This window comes from Oncorhynchus tshawytscha, linkage group LG03 (genome assembly GCF_018296145.1).
Source record: "Oncorhynchus tshawytscha isolate Ot180627B linkage group LG03, Otsh_v2.0, whole genome shotgun sequence".
In the NCBI taxonomy this organism is placed as follows: domain Eukaryota; kingdom Metazoa; phylum Chordata; class Actinopteri; order Salmoniformes; family Salmonidae; genus Oncorhynchus; species Oncorhynchus tshawytscha.
The window spans coordinates 16,320,100-16,340,400 of NC_056431.1; the positions used below are offsets into that span (position 1 = coordinate 16,320,100).

Consider the following 20,301-nt stretch of genomic DNA (forward strand, 5'->3'; position numbering starts at 1 on the left):
AGGTGGGGGTATACAGGGGATTAAGACTGTGGGGAATATACATACAGAGAGACATATAAGGGCAAATAAAGGAGAGATTAGACGAGGGGAGTTGATACAATGAGGAAGGTTAAATAACCTAGTAACGAAGGGTGCAACTAAAATCTAGAAGGCTCACCATGTTGTAGAGAGGGGTGGATTTGACCAGCAGCTGCAGTAGGATCTTGCCCAGCTCCTGTAGGTCGGCCACCACAAGCTGCACCTGAGCAGGCAGTCCCAGCAGCTGATTGATGGGTCCCAGTTCAGCCAGGACCCGGAGCTGGGCCTTCAGCTGGTCCAGGGCCAGCCTCCTCATGGCCTCCAGACGCAACACCTGGGACACGTAGAACAGCTTCAGCATCTGGAGCACAGAGCTCACCACCTCCAGCAGCCTGCTCAGGCCCATCTGATGATACAATGATAAAGCACTTAGCTGAAGACTTTCAGACTTATAATGTCAGTTATATGAATTGAATCAGTCTTTGGGGAAATTGTTGAAGGACCCTTGAAAGCAATTTCTTGCCACTATTTGTGAAGTTGAAAAAACAAACATGACAAACTGATAGCTACTGTAAAACTAGTCATTAACATGCACCTGTGGAATGGTCGTTAAGACACTAGCTGCTTACAGACGGTAGGCAATTAAGGTCACAGTTATGAAAACTTAGGACACTAAAGAGGCCTTTCTACTGACTCTGAAAAACACCAAAAGAGAGATGCCCAAGGTTCCTGCTCATTTGCGTGAACGTGCCTTAGGCATGCTGCAAGGAGGCATGAGGACTGCAGATGTGGCTAGGGCAATAAATTGCAATGTCCGTACTGTGAAACACCCAAGACAGTACTACAGGAAGACAGGACGGGCAGTTGATCGTCCTCGCAGTGGCAGACCACGTAACAACACCTGCACATGATTGGTACATCCGAACATCACACCTGCGGGACAGGTACAGGATGGCAACAACAACTGCCTGAGTTACACCAGGAATGCACAATCCCTCCATCAGTGCTCAGACTGTCCGCAATAGCCTGAGAGAGGCTGGACTGAGGGCTTGTAGGCCTGTTCTAAAGCAAGTCCTCACCAGACATCACCGGCAACAACGTCGCCTATAAGCATAAACCTGCCGTCGCTGGACCAGACAGGACTGGCAAAGAGTGCTCTTCTCTGACGAGTCGCAGTTTGTCTCACCAGGGATGATGGTCGGATTTGCGTTTATCGTCGAAGGAATGAGCGTTACACCATGGCCCGTACTCTGGAGTGGGATCGATTTGGAGGTGGAGGGTCCGTCATGGTCTGGGGCGGTATGTCACAGCATCATCGGACTGAGCTTGTTGTCATTGCAGGCAATCTCAACGCTGTGCTTTACAGTGAAAACATCCTCCTCCCTCATGTGGTACCCTTCCTGCAGGCTCATCCTGACATGACAATGCCACCTGCCATTCCAGCATGACAATGCCACCAGCCATACTCCTGACATTCCAGCATGACAATGCCACCAGCCATACTGCTCGTTCTGTGCGTGATTTCCTGCAAGACAGGAATGTCAGTGTTCTGCCATGGCCAGCGAAGAGCCCGGATCTCAATCAGATTGAGTACGTCTGGGACAGGTTGGATCGGAGGGTGAGGGCTGGGGCCATTCCCCCCAGAAATGTCTGGGAACTTGCAGGTGCCTTGGTGGAAGAGTGGGGTAACATCTCACAGCAAGAACTGGCACATCTGGTGCAGTCCATGAGGAGGAGATTCACTTCAGTACTTAATGCAGCTGGTGGCCACACCAGATACTGACTGTTACTTTTGATTTTGACCCCCCTTTGTTCAGGGACACATTATTCCATTTTCTGTGAATCTTGTTATGTTCATACACATATTTACACGTTAGGTTTGCTGAAAATAAACGCAGTTGACAGTGCGAGGACATTTCTTTTTTAGCTGAGTTTAGAAGCAGATCATATCACACCATCCTCCAGGCTTTTACATTTGAGCTTGTGGTGTGGATCAACAGCTCTAGATAGGCAAACGTTTTACCAAGTCTCTAGAACTAGGCCAAAAGTCCCACAGTTTGGGTGGGGAAGAGAAAAAGAGATGGACGAGGTATTTGGGTCAGCTAAGTGACACGCTATCCCCTTCTGTTCCTGCTTTGTGAAACCAAACCAAGGATTCTGGTGAGGGGGCAGGACACTGGCCCAAAGTAGCCTGGGGACAGACTCAGGGCAAACGTAACAATGCAGCATGATATCCGCTGCCAAATTTCAACGATGTAGGACATCTGAGGACACCACACACACACAATCGCTGTCTCACACACACACATTTCTGTCCCAGTGCCTTAGTCTCTATGGGAGAGTGTGCAGGAGCATTAATGAGAGTGTTTGTCTGATGAGGCCGACCCTCATTGCCTATTCTCCTCTCTCTCCAGCCAGCAGCCTGCAGCAGCAGTTAGGGTCATTTAGCACCAATTACTACCCCTGAACCAAATTCTGGGAAAAATGCTTTGACACTTTACCAAACTGTAAAATTCTAATCCTTACAAATGTGATGTGGTTTATTACAATGTGCTGTAAAAAAGAGAAAGAAAGGAAAAAAATATAATCTCTCTATGAAAGTTCATTCAACAGTTCCTAGTGTTACTGTTTATTATTATATTTTTCTATTCAGTAACTACTTTGACAGCTTCACTATAAACCCAATTTGAGTTCAGAGAACCGTAAACCTAAAAATGAATGTATTATAAAATAATCAATTTAAATTCGAGTAGTTATTCTTCTCAATGTTCATCCTCTTTCCTAAAGACCTCCTTGAGGTGACCCATATAGTGACCCTGTTATTGAATATATCCCCCAATTTCAACTGACCTAAACCCAGTTTGAGCTTCATAAAACAACAAGCCTCATAATGAATTCATTTCTAAACATGCCACCATACTGTTTTTTGTTAGTTTCCACAACTCTTGCTTTCAGAGAGCTGTGTATGTTTACAGTCTGTGTCTTATCGGTCCATCAAAGTCTTGCCCCCCAGCTCTCGGATCTCCTCATCGCTCTGTGTGTTTGTCTGTCTGAGTGTGTGCTGCAGGGGCTGTGGTAGGCTCAAAATCTCACGTAGGCCAAATCCCACAGGGACCATTCTCGGGACCGGAGGTAGCCTAGTGGTTAGAGCATTGGGCCAGTAACCAAAATGTTTCTGGATCGAACCCCTGAGCTGACAAGGTAAAAATCTGTCATTCTCCCAATGAACAAGGCAGATAACCCACTGTTCCCTGGTAGGCTGTCATTGTAAATAGGAATTTGTTCTTAACTGATTTGCCTTGTCACTTGTCTCATAATCTCTCTGTCCCTCCCTCCCTTCCTTCCTTCTGTCCTAAGCCATAGAGTCTGCTATAGCCCCAGGAGATTTGAGTCTGGTACATCTTAATGATGGTTCTATGTGCTCAGAACTCTGTGCCTGGGTAAGAGTAATACTGAGCCCCAGCCCTCTGCCCATGTATACAGGAAATGCAGGGAGTGCCCTAGAGCCTTCACAGAGACCACTGACCATGTCTCTGGGCACGTAGCCTGCTTCTATTTACCCCAAACCCAATAAAGGTAGACAGAGACAGCAGAGGATGTTGTGATGGCTAGACAGCCTCCCGAGGGACCGAGCATCAAGTGATTACAGAGGAGGTCAACAAAGAGCAGCTGAGGTGCTGGCTGAAAGTGCTCTGTTTAATTCATCCATTTAAAGTTATTATGTTGTTTTGTTATTTTATTATTACATTGTTATTATTATTATGTTACACTTTTCGTATAAATTATTATATTGTCTGAATGTTAGACTATTTTAACAGTACATCTAAATGTCTTTAATACCTTGTTTATTTTGTGCTGTACCCTGATTGAGTAAGGAGGAGGCGGTATAGTTTATCATGATGGATGAGAGGTCTTACAGATATGAGGAACAGATGGGTATGTGGGGGAAAATGAGAAGGAAGAGAAAGGTGTAAAAAACACAGGAGAGTGAGACACGGAGGGTGGCTAAGGATGGGTGGTTCAGATGAATGAGAGTGGAGAGTGTGAGAAAGGACAAAGAGGAGAGAGCAGATTGACCTGGGCTAGGACCTGATACGTGTAAAGCAAGAGGCCTGTAGTTGGGACTACAGGGGACGAAAGCAGACAAAGGTTTGTTTTAGGGACACAGCCATAGAGAGGGTTATAGGGGATTCTCACCTTGTCGGTAGCATCCTGTAGCATCCCCATGGCCCGCTCCAGCCTGTTTCTGAGCTTCAGCAGGCGGTGGTACAGCTGCAGGCTCAGACAGAGCAGAAGGCCTCGGAACCGCGTCCACAACCCAGGCTCATCCTCCCCATCTTCATCCTCATACTGCTGTGTCCTCCTCTCCCACTCTAGGCCTGGGGAACACACAGAGACAAGTCAAAATACAAATATGGTGTGGTAAACTCAACAGCAAGATGTCAATGTGTCTTTGTTGCCAAAACTTGCCCTCGTAACTGTAGTGTCCAATATTCGAAGCTGACTGGACATAGCCATATAGACAGAGTGAGGTGTTAGTACTTCCCACCAGGCACACACTGGTTGAATCAACGTTGTTTACACGTCATTTCAATGAAATGACGAATGTGGAGTAGACGTTGAATTGACGTCTGTGCCCAGTGGGTTACTGGTAGTTGGTTGTATTTGCACGGTAGACTGTGTCATTTCAACTCCTATCACCCCTTCCAAACACCTCTTCCCACACACACAGAGCGTCATCAGTGTGACACACTGTCTGATCAACACAGTCTATGCACTCTACAATTACACACCATCATCTAAAAACATACTTGATTGTTTACAAGTTAATGAATGATGAAAGAAAATTGAATTTTCAAGCACACTTTATATTTCAAGTGAGGATATGAGTCAGTATGATTTGATAATGTACTGCAATGTTACCAAGACAACAGTGCATCACATCAATCTGGTTTTCATGTTGATTTGATCTCCTTTACAGACAGCAGGATATCAATTATACTCTATTTTAATGAGTTATTTATTGTATTTTTCCTATGATTAAAATATTTACAAAACAAAATAATAGAAATATTTGAAAACAAGTTTTATTCTCAAATCTGTTATTATGGATATCATTGTGTATTAGAACAGCCTCAAAGCAAATTAGTAGGGACATTATCAAACACTTGAAGAGCATTAACGCCCCCCTGTGGTAAAGTTCAGAAAGCAGCAATAGGATGACCATGCAGATTGTGGTGTACACTGTATACTGTAACCTGACTTTAGACAAAAGACCTCATAAAGCATTCATGAATACACTTCTGCGGAAAGACAACCTCCCAATCCACCATTCAGCAAAGACTGTGTAAAGTGCACTAGCCCCTCCACTACCCTTCACCCAAACTCACGCAGTGTAGCCGTCAGGGGCATGTACTTGGCCATGGCCTCCTCTGAGCGTGTGAGGATGTCGTCCAGGCCCGAGGTGGCCATCTGACCCAGCTGTGACTCCTGCAGAGCCAGGAGGTAGTACCAGGTGACATCGGTCAGCTTGTCCCAGCGCCCCTGCATCCCGTCCAGCTCATCATTCACACGCAGTTGCACGTCATCCAGGGTCAGAAAGAAGGCATCCTTCAGGTGACCCAATACCTGTGGGGACGATGGGGGGTGGAGGAGAGGAGGGTTGTAGGGAATAGGGTGATAAAGAAGTAGCAGGGTGTTGAGATAATGAAAGAAGTGAAAGATAACGAGTGAAGAAAAAGGGGGAGGTGGGAGTGGCAGAATATTTGTAGATGATAAGGCAGAAAGGGAGAGAGAGAGACAATTTGTCATTTGGAAAAAGGGAGAAATAATCAGTCAGAGGAATAGTAGGATATTATAAATGGAATCCATCCAACATGATTAATGGACAGTAGCAGTATCCTTCCACACAGTCTAACGCCATTAAAATTCAATGTCAACTATTGAAACTCTGGTAATGCAAAGTGGTGTTAAAGGTCAATTAATGCTGGAACAATCAGAATGTGTCTACTATAACAGACCAGTCAGTCAGCCTCACACACTGCATCATCACCCAGTTTGCCAGGCAGAACAGAAACAGAGAGAGAAGACACCCACCTCCTCTGTAGACTGGTGCAGGACGGGAAAGTTCTTTTCCAGCTGGTCCAAGCCCATACAAGCATAGTTATTGACGACCTCAACTGCAATATGGAGGAGGGAAGCAATGGTGAGGGATGAGAACCAAAAGCTATTTGGTGGCAGCGGTGGCATTCATGTTAAAGTTATTCAAGTTTGACATTTTATATTTTATGGCAGATGAGAGTTATAAGGCAATAGGGTAGAATCAATCAGTAAAGTTTTCAGTATTCAGTGGACTTACTCTGGGGCTCCAGACTAAGTAGGAGGGGGGTGGCACGGAGAATGGCAGCCTGGGACACATTACGCACCCCAATCTCAGCCACGCCCCCCACCACACTCAGGAGCGGGTAACGGCCCTTTACATCCATGTAAACTGAAACAACAGTTTTCAGGGTGGAGTCGAAGAGCGGCAGACTAGCCACCCGTTGCACGGCGTTGGCCTGGAGAAAGGAGGAGAGAAAAGAGAACAATTTACTCCCTTGGAATCAAACGTTTAACCCCTGGTTATTGTTTTTATATATTTTCCAGCTCACCTCAATGTAATGATTATTTGTGTACGACATGTCCTTTTCACCTTTTTCCTGTAAAACAGAATATGTAGAAAGAGTGAATTACCTTAGTGACTGTCAGGCAAACACCTCATAGGGACACAGGGGGCAAAGCAGAATACCCCAAGTGCTCTTTCCCACATCTGTTTCATAATGACTTCATTATCTTGAATCTAACATCATGTTTACATGGTAATGTCAGCTGCTAGGGTGCCACAATGATAACAGCTGTTCTATACTCCTAGCATGGAAATCTAGTTATCCCTTCAGTGGGCGCTGACCATACCCAAGCAGGATGACAGTGAACAATGGGAGTCATGAAAGAGAATGATCTGTTCAGAAGTGCTGTAATGAAGAAACAATTTCTAACCATTCTGTAATCAATTTAAGCAACAATAAGGAACTCAATAAATATTTACATAAACCAGAGGTCATCCATCCTTACATCAAGGTTTCAGTATGATCAAATATTAAGCCACAGCCTAGTGGTATTGACCAGAAACAGAAAGCAATTTTGCTCAGACTATCAAATTTAAAGGAAAATATTGAAAGACAAGACAATTATATGCTTGGAATAGGATCAAGTAAGCAGAGCTTTGGATATAATTACTGTCAATGATACATATAAAAACTATATGCCAACATGGGCTACCACTAACACCTTGTTGTAACCCAGGCTAATGACTCCATCAGCCTCAAGATTGAACAACTAGGTAGCCTCGCCTAGGCAAAGAATATAACATTTCTTGAAGGCTGATAAAAACGATGGAATAACATTCTTACCTCAGAAAAGTGTAGTTTTAAAGATTTGAAGTATAATATGAAATTTAACGAACTCTTCTCCAAGTTTTAATGTAGGTCTGGCTTGCACAACTGTCAATACGGCCTATCAACTCCCTAGGTTCCAGAGCCGTTCAGCACCAAATAAGTATTGCTGCTGAAGTGCACAGGTTATGACATCTTTGCAATTTGGAAAGGATGCGCATGTGATCGAACTGCGAATCACAGTTTTGCTCTCAGCAATTAGAGGAGCATAGCAAATTGACAGATACGTTGCTTCTGCATTGATATTTCATGCATTAGGCTTTACTCCACCACAAAAGCAGCCTCTGGATGTATTTTTTGTTGTTGCTTGTTTATAGCCTTGTACAGTTTGTTAAGGGCCAGCTTGTTATTATTTTTTTGTTCTGTGGTGGAATGTCTACAACAGTCACGATGACAGCTGAAAACTCCCTCCAGAGGTAGAAGGGTCAGCATTTGAATATCAGGTATTCCAAGCTGAACAGGATTCTGAAGCCTGAGCGCTAAATCTAAATTAAAGCCTTGGCCTACTACTTAGCCCTTCAGAAACTGTACTAGAAACTTAATGTTGAAGTAGGGGCTTTTAATGTCCTATCCCTTGCAACAGTCACTGAATAAATACATTTAACATGCATAAGTGATTTGATTTCCAAAGCAACATTGGAAACACCATACAACGGTTCAACCAGAAAACATGAATAGTCCTACGGGCACAAGATTGAGTCAACTTTCTGTGACTACTGAAATTATTTAGAGATGAAGTTGCTCAAGGTCGTAAGAGGGCTTGACCTTGACATAGTAGATGATGTTACCACTTTTGAAAAGATTTTAAAAGTATCTGAAAGCTTACTACAAACGTATTAGTCGTTGAGGTGTTACTACAGACACCTTGGTTCGATTCCAGGTTGTATCACAACCAGCCGTGATTGGGAGTCCCATAGGGCAGCGCACAATTGGCCCACTGTCGTCTGGGTTTGGCTGGTATAGGCCGTCATTGTAAATAAGAATTCGTTCTTAACTGACTTGCCAAGTTTAACAAAGGTTAAGTAACAAAATAAAAAACAGCACCATCAATGTACACAGAGCCCCACTTGAGGAGGCTATTAAAGTTGGTCAGCTCTAATGACTCAATTATGTGAACCAGTTTAGAAATGACGTGTGATGATATGGGAAAAACAACCCAAGAACCTTTCCGGTTAACTAATCTCTGGACATTTCCAAATTTTAACAGAGGATACATTGTGTGAAACCTACATTCTTTACATGTTCTTAGTTGCCCAAAGCTAATTTAATTTAAATGCCACAGATATCGCTAAACAGAGTTTCTCTGACACTAACAGCTTCTACCCACAAGCCATAAGACTACTGAACAGTTTATCAAATGGCTACCCAGACTATTTGCATTGACCCCCTTGTTTTATCCTTATCTATTATTATTTGTTGCAATGATACAGGATTTTGTCCTCTTGCACAGGATTGATGTACACTCACTGGACTCTAACCACACACACACACATAACCACACACCCACACATTCTACACTGACACTCCAACAAACACAACACAAGACACACACACACACACACACACACACACACGCATATTGACGCAACAGACACACACACACACACACACACACACACACACACACACACACACACACACACACACACACACACACACACACACACACACACACACACACACACACGCACACACACATGCACACACACACACACACACACACCTTCACACTCTTCACTCACGCTGCTGCTACTCTCTGTTTATTATCTATGCATAGTCACTACCCCTACCTACAGTGGGGCAAAAAAGTATTTAGTCAGCCACCAATTGTGCAAGTTCTCCCACTTAAAAAGATGAGAGATGCCTGTAATTTTCATCATAGGTACACTTCAACTATGACAGACAAAATGAGGGAAAAAAATGCAGAAAATCACATTGTAGGATTTTTAATGAATTTATTTGCAAATTATGATGGAAAACTTATGATGGAAAATAAGTATATCTGTATAGTGGAAGTTCCCAGAAACCCTGCTGAATTTCTCAGAGGACTTAATGGCAAATCTGACCATAATTCTATCCTCCTGATTCCTGCTTACAAGCAAAAACTGAAAGCAGGAAGCAGCAGCGCTCTGTCAATAAAAAAGTGGTTAGATGAAGTAGATGCTAAGCTACAGGACTGTTTTGCTAGGACAGACTGGAATATGTTCCGGGATTCTTCTGATGGCATTGAGGAGTACACCACATCAGTCACTGGTTTCATCAATAAGTGCATCGATGACGTCGTCCCCACAGTGACTGTACGTACATACCCCAACCAGGACGTGTACTCCGGACGTGTACTCCGAGCATGCGCTGACCAACTGGCAAGTGTCTTCACTGACATTTTCAACCACCCCCTATCTGAGTCTACAATACCAACATGTTTCAAGCAGACCACCATAGTCCCTATGCCTAAGAACATTAAGGTAACCTGCCTAAATTACTACCGACCCGTAGCACTCACGTCTGTAGCCATGAAGTGCTTTGAAAGGCTGGTCATGGCTCACATCAATACCATTATCCCAGAAACCCTAGACCCACTCCAATTTGCATACCGCCCCAACAGATTCAGAGATGATGCAATCTCTATTGCACTCCACACTGCCCTTTCACACCTGGACTAAAGGAACACCTATGTGAGAATGCTATTCATTAACTACAGCTCAGCGTTCAACACCATAGTGCCTTCAAAGCTCATCACTAAGCTAAAGACCCTGGGACTAAACACAGGTGGGAAGGGTAGGTAACAACACATCCGCCACGTTGATCCTCAACATGGGGGCCCCTCAGGGATGCGTGCACAGTCTACTCTAGTACTCCCTGTTCACTCATGACTGCACGGCCAGGCACGACTCCAACACCATCATTAAGTTTATTCTCCGCACGCTTTGAGGGTAAGACTGTGCCCGCCCAATGCGGCCCACTACCAAGGACTGTGGGCTCTCCTTCTCAACGTGAGTAAAACATTTAAACGTGTTAACCCTCGCAAAGCTGCCGGCCCAGACGGCATCCCTAGCCGCGTCCTCAGAGCATGCGCAGACCAGCTGGCTGGCGTGTTTACAGGCATATTCAATCTCTCCATATCCCAGTCTGCTGTCCCCACATGCTTCAAGATGTCCACCATTGTTCCTGTACCCAAGAAGGCAAAGGTAATTGAACATAATGACTATCTCCTCATAGCACTCACCACTGTCATCATGAAGTGCTTTGAGAGACTAGTCAAGGATCATATCACCTCTACCTTATCTGCCACCCTAGACCCACTTCAATTTGCTTACCGCCCCAATAGATCCACAGACGATGCAATCGCTCAGCATTCAACACCATAGTACCCTCCAAGCTCATCATTAAGCTTGAGGCCCTGGGTCTGAAACCCGCCCTGTGCAACTGGGTCCTGGACTTCCTGACCAGGCCCCCAGGTGGTGAAGGTAGGAAACATCACCTCCACTCCGCTGATCCTCAACACTGGGGCCCCACAAGGGTGTGTGCTCAGCCCCCTCTTGTACTCCCTGTTCACCAATGACTGCGTGGCCAAGCACGCCTCCAAGTCAATCATCAAGTTTGCAGACGACACAACAGTAGTAGGCTTGATTACCAACGATGACGGGACAGCCTACAGGGAGGAGGTGAGGGCTCTGGGAGTGTGGTGCCTGGAAAACAACCTCTCACTCAAAGTTAACAAAACAAAGGAGGTGATCGTGGACTTCAGCAAACAGCAAAGGGTGCAACCCCCTATCTACATCGACGGGACCGCAGTGGAGAAGGTGGAAAGCTTCAAGGTCCTTGGCGTACACATTACTGACAAACTGAAATGGACCACACAGACAGTGTGGTGAAGAAGGCACAACAGAGCCTCTTCAACCTCAGAAGGCTAAATCAATTTGGCTTGTCACCTAAAACCCTCACAAACCTTTACTGATGAAAACAATTGAAAGCACAATTGAAAGCATCCTGTCGGGCTGTATCACAGCCTGGTACGGCAACTGCACCGCCCGCAACCACAAGGCTCTCCAGAGGGTGGTGCAGTCTGCACAATGCATTACTGGGGGCAAACTACCCGCCCTCCAGGACACCTATAACACCCGACGTCACAGGAAGACCAAAAACATCATCAAGGACATCAATCACCCGAGCTACTGCCTGTTCACCCCGTCAACATCCAGAAGGCAAGCTCAGTACAGGTGCATCAAAGCTGGGACCGAGAGACTGAAAAACAGCTTCTATCTCAAGGCCATCAGACTGCTAAACAGCCATCACTAGCACATTAGAGGCTGCTGCCTATGGGCATAGACAAGGAATCACTGGCCACTTTAAGGAATGGAACACTAGTCACTTTAATAATGTTTACATATCTGGCATTACTCATCTCATATGTATATACTGTATTTTATACTATTCTATGGTATATTAGTCACTTAATAATATGTACATATCTTGCATTACTCATCTCTTATGTATATACTGTACTCTATACTATTCTATGGTATCTTAGTCACTTAATGTTTACATATCTGGCATTACTCATCTCATATGTGTATACTGTTTTCTATACTATTCTACGGTATCTCATTAACTTAATAATGTTTACATATTTTGCATTACTCACCTCATATGTACAGTTGAAGTCAGAAGTTTACATACACCTTAGCCAAATACATTTAAACTCAATTTCACAATTCCTGACATTTAATCATAGTAAAGATTCCTTGTCTTAGGTCAGTTAGGATCACCACTTTATTTTAAGAATGTGAAATGTCAGAATAATAGTAGAGAGAATGATTTATTTCAGCTTTTATTTCTTTCATCACATTCCCAGTGTGTCAGAAGTTTACATACACTCAATTAGTATTTGGTAGCATTGCCTTTAAATTGTTTAACTTGGGTCAAACAGTTTGGGTAGCCACAAGCTTCCCACAATAAGTTGGGTGAATTTTGGCCCATTCCTCCTGACAGAGCTGGTGTAACTGAGTCAGTTTGTAGGCCTCCTTGCTCGCACATGCTTTTTCAGTTCTGCCAACCAATTTTCTATAGGATTGAGGTCAGTGGTCTGTGATGGCCACTCCAATACCTTGACTTTGTTGTCCTTAAGCCATTTTGCCACAACTTTAGAAGTAAGCTTGGGGTCATTGTCCATTTGGAAGACCCATTTGCGACCAAGCTTTAACTTCCTGACCGATGTCTTGAGATGTTGCTTCAATATATCCACATAATTTTCATACCCCATGATGCCATCTATTTTGTGAAGTGCACTAGACACTCCTGTAGCAAAGCACCCCCACAACATGATGCTGCCATCCCCATGCTTCACGGTTGGGATAGTGTTCTTCGGCTTGCAAGCCTCCTCCTTTTTCCTCCAAACATAACGGTGGTCATTATGGCCAAACAGTTCTATTTTTGTGTCATCAGACCAGAGGACATTTCTCCAAAAAGTACGATCTTTGTCCCCATGTGCAGTTGCAAATCGTAGTCTGGCTTTTTATGGCGGTTTTGGAGCAGTGACTTCTTCCTTGCTGAGTGGCCTTTCAGGTTTTGTAGATATAGAACTCGTTTGACTGTGGATATAGATACTTTTGTACTTGTTTCCTCCAGCATCTTCACAAGGTCCTTTGCTGTTGTTCTGGGATTGATTTGCACTTTTCGCACCAAAGTACGTTCATCTCTAGGAGACAGAACGCTTCTCCTTCCTGAGCGGTATGATGGCTGCGTGGTCCAATGGTGTTTATACTTGCATACTATTGTTTGTCCAGATGAACGTGATACCTTCAGGCATTTGGAAATTGCTCCCAAGGATGAACCAGACTTGTGGAGATCTACAATTTATTTTCTGCGGTCTTGGCTGATTTCTTTTGTTTTTCCCATGATGTCAAGCAAAGATGCACTGAGTTTGAAGGTAGGCCTTGAAATACATTCACAGGTACACCTCCAATTGACTCAAATGATGTCAATTAGCTTATATAAGCTTCTAAAGCCAATACATAATTTTCTGGAATTTTCCAAGCTGTTTAAAGGCACAGTCAACATAGTGTATGTAAACTTCTGTTGTGAAATAATCTGTCTGTAAGCAATTGTTGGAAAAATGACCAACTTGCCAAAACTATAGTTTGTTAACAAAAAATTTGTGGAGTGGTTGAAAAACAAGTTTTAATGACTCCAACGTAAGTGTATGTAAACTTCCGACTTCAACTGTATGTCATTGTAAATACATTGGAGAAAGTCTGACACTTAAGTCCTTAGGTCAGTTTGTAATACCTTGTGAATTCAATTAAAGTATAGTGGCTGATGGGCTCTACTTGGGAAGAGTTGGTCCACCAAGAGACCGAAGTAGGATGAGTGGAGGGCGGCACCACACATACTTCAAAGAAGTATCTGATGCCCTCCTAGCCACCCCGTCCCAATCTCCACCAAATAACCAATAACCACCATTGAATCTAAGCTATAAAGGCAAACACGGAATTCAAATAATTGGCCTAGCGTCGTCCAGGTTTGGCCGGGGTAGGCCGTCATTGTAAATAAGAATTTGTCTTGAACTGACTTGCCTAGTTAAATAAAGATTAAATAAAAACATTTAAAAAATTAAAAATTGACTTGACATCCTCTTCAATATGTCCAGAACTCTTATTAATTTTACAGCAGGTTTTCAAGTCACAAAAATAAATACAAATACAAATACATTGCAGTATAGATAAATCCTTCCTTCCCTCTGTCCCAACGCAAATGTATCCCTCTCCCCTCTCCCTCCCAGTTTTCCTCCACCTTTACCCCACCCAAACCAAGCTTGTCCCAACCTCCCATCTTTGCCCACTCTTGCCCACCCAAGCTAAGCTTGTCCCTACCTCCCATCCTTACTCAACCAAGCCAAGCTTGTCCCAACCTCCCATCTTTTCCCACACTCCCTTCCTCTCAGAGACACTCACACCCATCTATCCATCTACAAACTAATCCATTCTCACACAACATATACTCTATGCATACACACACCCATTCTCTCCTGCCCACCCTCCTACACATATTCATATTCACCATCCCTCACACTCCCATTCATTCACGCACACACACACACACACACACACACACACACACACACACACACACACACACACACACACACACACACACACACACACACACACACACACACACACACACACACACACACACACACACACACACACACACACACACACACAGAAGAGTTATTGACATACTTGCTATATTTCCAGTCAGCCGTGATACAAGTCAGTGTTCGACGTCCATCCATGTCACACATACACACACAGAAGAGTTATTGACATACTTGCTATATTTCCAGTCAGGTCACCCGTGATACAAGTCAGTGTTCGACGTCCATCCATGTCTGAGGGCATCAGGAGATGACGTGGAAACCTGCCACTATGGGCAACAGTGAGCGCTGTTACCTTCAAGTAGGTTTCCGATTTTCTAGCGTGTTGTCGACGGGGATGGTGGATGGGTGTAAGTATCTGCCTTTGATTTCAAAGGTTTCAAGTTTGAATCCAGCAATATAAAATGATTTTGTTTTAAGCCGATCCCAAACCTTAACCCTTACCCATTCAGAGTTTATGCCTAACCTTAAGATTTCAGAGTTAATGAAAAATGCCTGAACTTAATCTTGAACATTTCAAAATTTGACGTTTGAGAAACATGGAGGAATGTATAATTCTGACATGAGACTGTGAGACATATTGGCATCTGCTACTTCTATTGTTACTTCATAGAAAATAACAGTTACTTGGGGAAAGTAGAGTATACAGTAGATTGTATTGGAGAGAAGGTGAAATAATACTGTCTCAATTTACGATAAACTGTTATCAGGCATCACTGTACCTAGCCTAGTGTGTTTATCACTTTTTTTTATCACTCTTCAGTATGGGGGGACTCTCCTCTTTTCAACTAGAAAGGTTTCTTGCAGTTTGACTAGGGCTTCATCGGCGCTTGTGAATTCCATCCTCTGCTTTTCCTTCCATACGCACAGCACTGACGGGAATCTGAGCTGAGACTTGATCCCCTTTTCCTCCAATGATTGTCTGATCGAAATGTATTCCTTGTGTTTTAGCCTAGCAGACAGGTCCTGGGTGAATTGAATGGATTGGCCGGGGATTTTGATCTCCTTTCCCCCTTGTGCCTTCAGAATGTTGATTTTGGTCTGATTGTTCTACAGTTTGAAGATTACCATGAGAAGGCATTTAGCATTCTTCTGTTTCACGCTGATCCTATGGCATCGTTCCAGATTGTCTGATGATATACCCATGCCAAGAATCTCTTATATCAGTTTGACCACTTAGCTGGAAAGGTCTCCTTTAATCCTCATCTTCCGGTAAGGACAATATTCTCATGTTGCTGGTCCAATTAGTCTTCTAAAGTTTGTAACTTTGTTTCCAAAAGGCACATTTTGTTGTGTTGTTTGCACATGCACACACCTTGTTTGTGTGTCTGACATGATAGCCTCTACTTTTATTGTAGCAGTTAGTTTGTTTTGGTATCCTTTAATTGTTCATTACTCTCATTTGCATCTGCTAGTTGCTTCTTGTCTTTTCCTCTGGGGGAAACCATGTTGGATTTGTGTTGCGGCGGCGCTTTACCAACTGATTGGTTCGCTGTTGTACATAACTGACCGCTCATTCTCTCCTAGTTGCTTGAGGATACTGTATGTTGTTTTATTATTTTAGAGACTTAATTAAAAAACTTTGCTGTCTGGTTTCTACATATAACAACAGTTTTTTAAATCCTTTTTTCTCCCCAATTGGTAGTTACAGTCCTGTCCCATCGCTGCCACTCCTGTATGGACTCAGGAGAGGCGAAGCTCGAGAGCCGTGCGTGCTCTGAAACACGACCCAGCCAAGACGCACTGCTTCTTGACACAATGCGCGCTTAACCCGGAAGTCAGCCGCACAAATGTGTTGGAGGAAACACCGTACACCTGGTGACAGTGTCAGCATGCACTGTGCCTGGCACGCCACAGGAGTCGCTAGTGCGCGATGGGACACTGACATCCTGGCCGGTCAAACTCTCCCCTAACCTGGACGACGCTGGGCCATTTGTGCGCCTCTCCATGGGTCTCCTGGTTGCGGCCGGCTGCAGCAGAGCCTGGACTCGAACCAGGGTCTCTTGTCTGTACAAAATGGAGCTACTCACATCCAATGTTCCACCCCAAAAATATAAGCACTGAGCAAATTTCAGGTTTGCTGAGTGCAAACTTGAATGTTGTGAAACTTCTGTGCAACTTCCAGCACACATTTACTGTGAACACTGAGGCTGTACCTGCTTTAAGTTACAGTTTTAACAGTGGTCAAGTAAGCTACTGTGGCTATTTGATCATAATGAAGAAAAACGCTTCCCGTAGCCAATGCTACAGAGCTGACCATGTTAGGCATGTGTTCAATGCCTACATTCCATGAGACTTTTGAAAAAAAACATGCAGTGCTTGACATTATCCTGTTTTCCACTTGTTCTTCAGCTATTGAAGTGACTGAAAATGTTGTGTTTGATGCAAGAAACTACTTTCAAAAATAAAATACATTATTATTCCCGTACCGTTCTTACAGAGAATCAGACAAATTATGCTACGCTGTGCTAATTGGCTACTTAGCTTATTCAAGACCATCTAAAAATACCACACATCCTTTTAAGACATAAGGAAGTTCTTTACCTGATTAGCTTTTCAAAGATGGCTACTGCAGCTCTGATTGGTTAAGGCACACCGGTAGGTGTAGACTACATGCCTGAGTCGTGCCTGTCAATGCAATAGAATCCTACTCCAATGCGCTCTGCCTACAAGAAAATCACACCCCATACCTCCTCCTCCTTCTCCTTCTTCTGTGGGTTTTATGGTAGACTACAACCCAAAAAGGTGTATTGCCACCTAACTGGACAGATTGAGAAAAAACAAGATTAAAAGAAAATCCATGCGTGATATGGAAAACTAACTTAGTCACCCCCCCAAAAATTGTACATTGATAAAAACAAAATTTAAAAAACACTTCTTCCTTCCTTCAAATCTCCATATCTCCCTTCTCAGGCTCTAGGGCCTGAGAGGGTTGTACGGCTTGTGACAATACTCCATGCAACTCCTCCACAGAGAAATCTTTCAGTCCCAAGAAGAGCTCCTTCGCATCCACAATGAAATCAATTTTCCTGGACCTCCTCTCCATCTTGGAAGTGCCATTAATCACCATAATCACCATAGCTACACTACATGACCAAAAGTATGTGGGCACCTGCTCGTCGAACATCTCATTCCAAAATCATGGGCATTAATATGGAATTGGTCGCCCCTTTACTGCAATAACACTCTTCTGGGAAGGCTTTCCACTAGATGTTGGAATATTGCTGTGGGGACCTGCTTCCATTCAGTCACAAGAACATTAGGCACTGATGTTGGGCGATTAGGCCTGACTCACTGTCGGCGTTCCATTTCATCTCAAAGGTGTTCGATGGGCTTGAGGTCAGGGGTCAAGTTCTTCCTCACCAATCTCAACAAGCCATTTCTGTATGGACTTCACTTTGTGCACGGGGTCATTGTCATGCTGAAACAGGAAATGGCCTACCCCAAACTGTTGCCACAAAGATGGAAGCACAGAATCATCTATAATGTCATTGTATGCTGTAGCATTAAGATTTCCCTTCACTGGAACTAAGGGGTCTAGCCCGAACCATGAAAAACAGACCCAGACCATTATTCCTCCTCCACCAAATTTTTACAAGTGGCACTATGCTTGGGGCAGGTAGTATTCGCTTGGTATCTGTCAAACCCAGATTCTTCCGCCGGACTGCCAGATGGTGAAGCATGATTCATCACTTCAGAAAACGAATTTCCACTGCTCCAGAATCCAATGGCGACCGGCTTTACACCACTCCAGCCGACATTTGGCATTACGAATGGTGATCTTAGGCTTGTGTATGGATGCTCAGCCATGGAAACCCATTTCATGAAGCTCTCGATGAACAGTTCTTGTGCTGTTGCTTCGAGAGGCAGTTTGGAACTTGGTAGTGAGTGCAACACACTTCAACAATTGGTGGTCCCATTCTGAGAGCTTGTGTGGCCTACCATTTCACGGCTGAGACATTGTTGCTCCTAGACTTCACAATAACAGCCTTTACCTTTGACCGGGGAAGTTCTAGCAGGGCAAAAATTTGACATACTGACTTGTTGGAAAGGTGGCCACCTATGACGGTGCCACGTTGAAAGTCACTGAGCTCTTCAGTAAGGCCATTCTACTGACAATGTTTGTCTATGGAAATTGAACGGCTGTGTGTTCGATTTTATACACTTGTCAGCAACGGGTGTGGCTGAAATAGCCGAATCCACTAATTTGAAGGGGTGTCCACATACTTTTTTGTATATATAGTGTATAAAGGCCAAGGTCCACCTTCTTAACCTTTAAAATATCTGGGTTCTACTGGTGAAAGGCAACCCCTGCAGTCTGCAGTGAAGGCCTATCCACCACCATGGACTCTTCAGGAGCACCATTCGAACCCTCAACCCTTTTAACAGCCGCTGCATATGAAATGCTCTGGACAGCCCTGACTTTGGCCACCTCATTCTTTTTCACCCTTGTCGGGCATTCCAAAGACGTGGCTTCATGATTCCAACTTGTCACATTTTTATCCCTTTTAAACACATGATCTTTTCCACAACTTGGACATATTGGCTTCTCCCTTCTACAAACACTTGAAACATGTCCAAAAGCTTTACAGTGATCATTGGTCTTGGGATAAATGCTCTGAATCTGTAGTTGATATACCCCAACTGCTCTTGAGTAGCAAGAGACAAAAAAAAAAGAACAGAGACTCTTCACTTTTTCACCACACAATTCATCCGACACGCATCAATCACTCCAGGAATATGCTTTATCTCTTCAACATTGACTTCCCTCGAGACAAGCGACACGTCAAACTTCTCAAATCGGGTGAGAGGCAACATATGTTCCTTCTTATCCTAAGTACAAAAAAATTTAAACAAGCCCACCTCTCGTGATCCTCACAGCCTTAAGTTTACCCAGTACTCTCTCCACCAGTTTGGATATCGCAAATAGATTCTTCAAGATTGGTAATCTGATCAGCTGCTCCTCCATTAACAAACAATGCTACTACAAGATAATGTAAAAAAAAAATTGATAATGATCCAATTCTACTTGAGTCTGCTGCCATTAGGTACCGAATCTCTGTTGTAACAGAACATTTTCCTGCACAGCAGTGTATTCAAGTTTTAAAAAGGCTTCTTATCAGGAATCAAGGTAAGACCCAAGTGTAGACTGTGTGAAGTAACAATGTTTATTGTAACCACAGGAGCAGGCAAATGACAGGTCAAGACTGCTAGGGGTTGATCATCCAGAGCAGAGGCCAAGGTACAGGAAGGCAGGTTGGCTCAGAGACAGGTAGTGGTCAAAACCCAGGAGGACGAGAAAAAGAGGGACTAGGGAAACCCAGTCTCTGAGACAAACCACTGGTAGGCTTGAACAAACAAGATGAACTGGCAACAGATAGACAGAAAACACAGGTATAAATACACAGGGGATAATGGGGAAGATGGGCGACACCCAGAGGGGGGTGGAGACAAGCACAAGGACAGGTGAAACAGATCAGGGTGTAACACTTCTTAAGTTTGTAATTTCCACTTAAAAATGTCAGACTTGATTTGCGCTAATGAAACATTTTATAACCCCTACAAAAATGTCCATGAATTATAATCCACATAATAATTCACATCTTGTTTCTACATGATTCTTTTGTTGTTAAA

The 20,301-nt window shown here is 43.8% G+C and overlaps 1 protein-coding gene across 1 annotated transcript; it reads right to left on the reverse strand.

Annotated features, from left to right (window-relative positions):
* Window positions 1-20: 20 nt before the first annotated feature.
* LOC121840999 (perilipin-2-like) lies at window positions 21-6,698 on the reverse strand. The gene is made up of 7 exons (XM_042306676.1): window positions 6,669-6,698; window positions 6,377-6,575; window positions 6,115-6,197; window positions 5,409-5,646; window positions 4,216-4,397; window positions 158-451; window positions 21-26 (listed from the first exon to the last, which is right to left on the reverse strand). Exons 1-7 carry the CDS (start codon window positions 6,696-6,698, stop codon window positions 21-23), a joined length of 1,032 nt encoding a protein of 343 aa, XP_042162610.1.
* Window positions 6,699-20,301: the final 13,603 nt, after the last annotated feature.

Coding starts and splice junctions, on each gene's coding strand:
- LOC121840999 (XM_042306676.1), bottom strand. CDS start 6,698: ATGTCGTACACAAATAATCATTACATTGAG. Junction 4,398..5,408: donor GCCCCTGACGGCTACACTGC/GTGAGTTTGGGT, acceptor TGTGTTCCCCAG/GCCTAGAGTGGGAGAGGAGG. Junction 452..4,215: donor TACAGGATGCTACCGACAAG/GTGAGAATCCCC, acceptor GAAAGTCTTCAG/CTAAGTGCTTTATCATTGTA.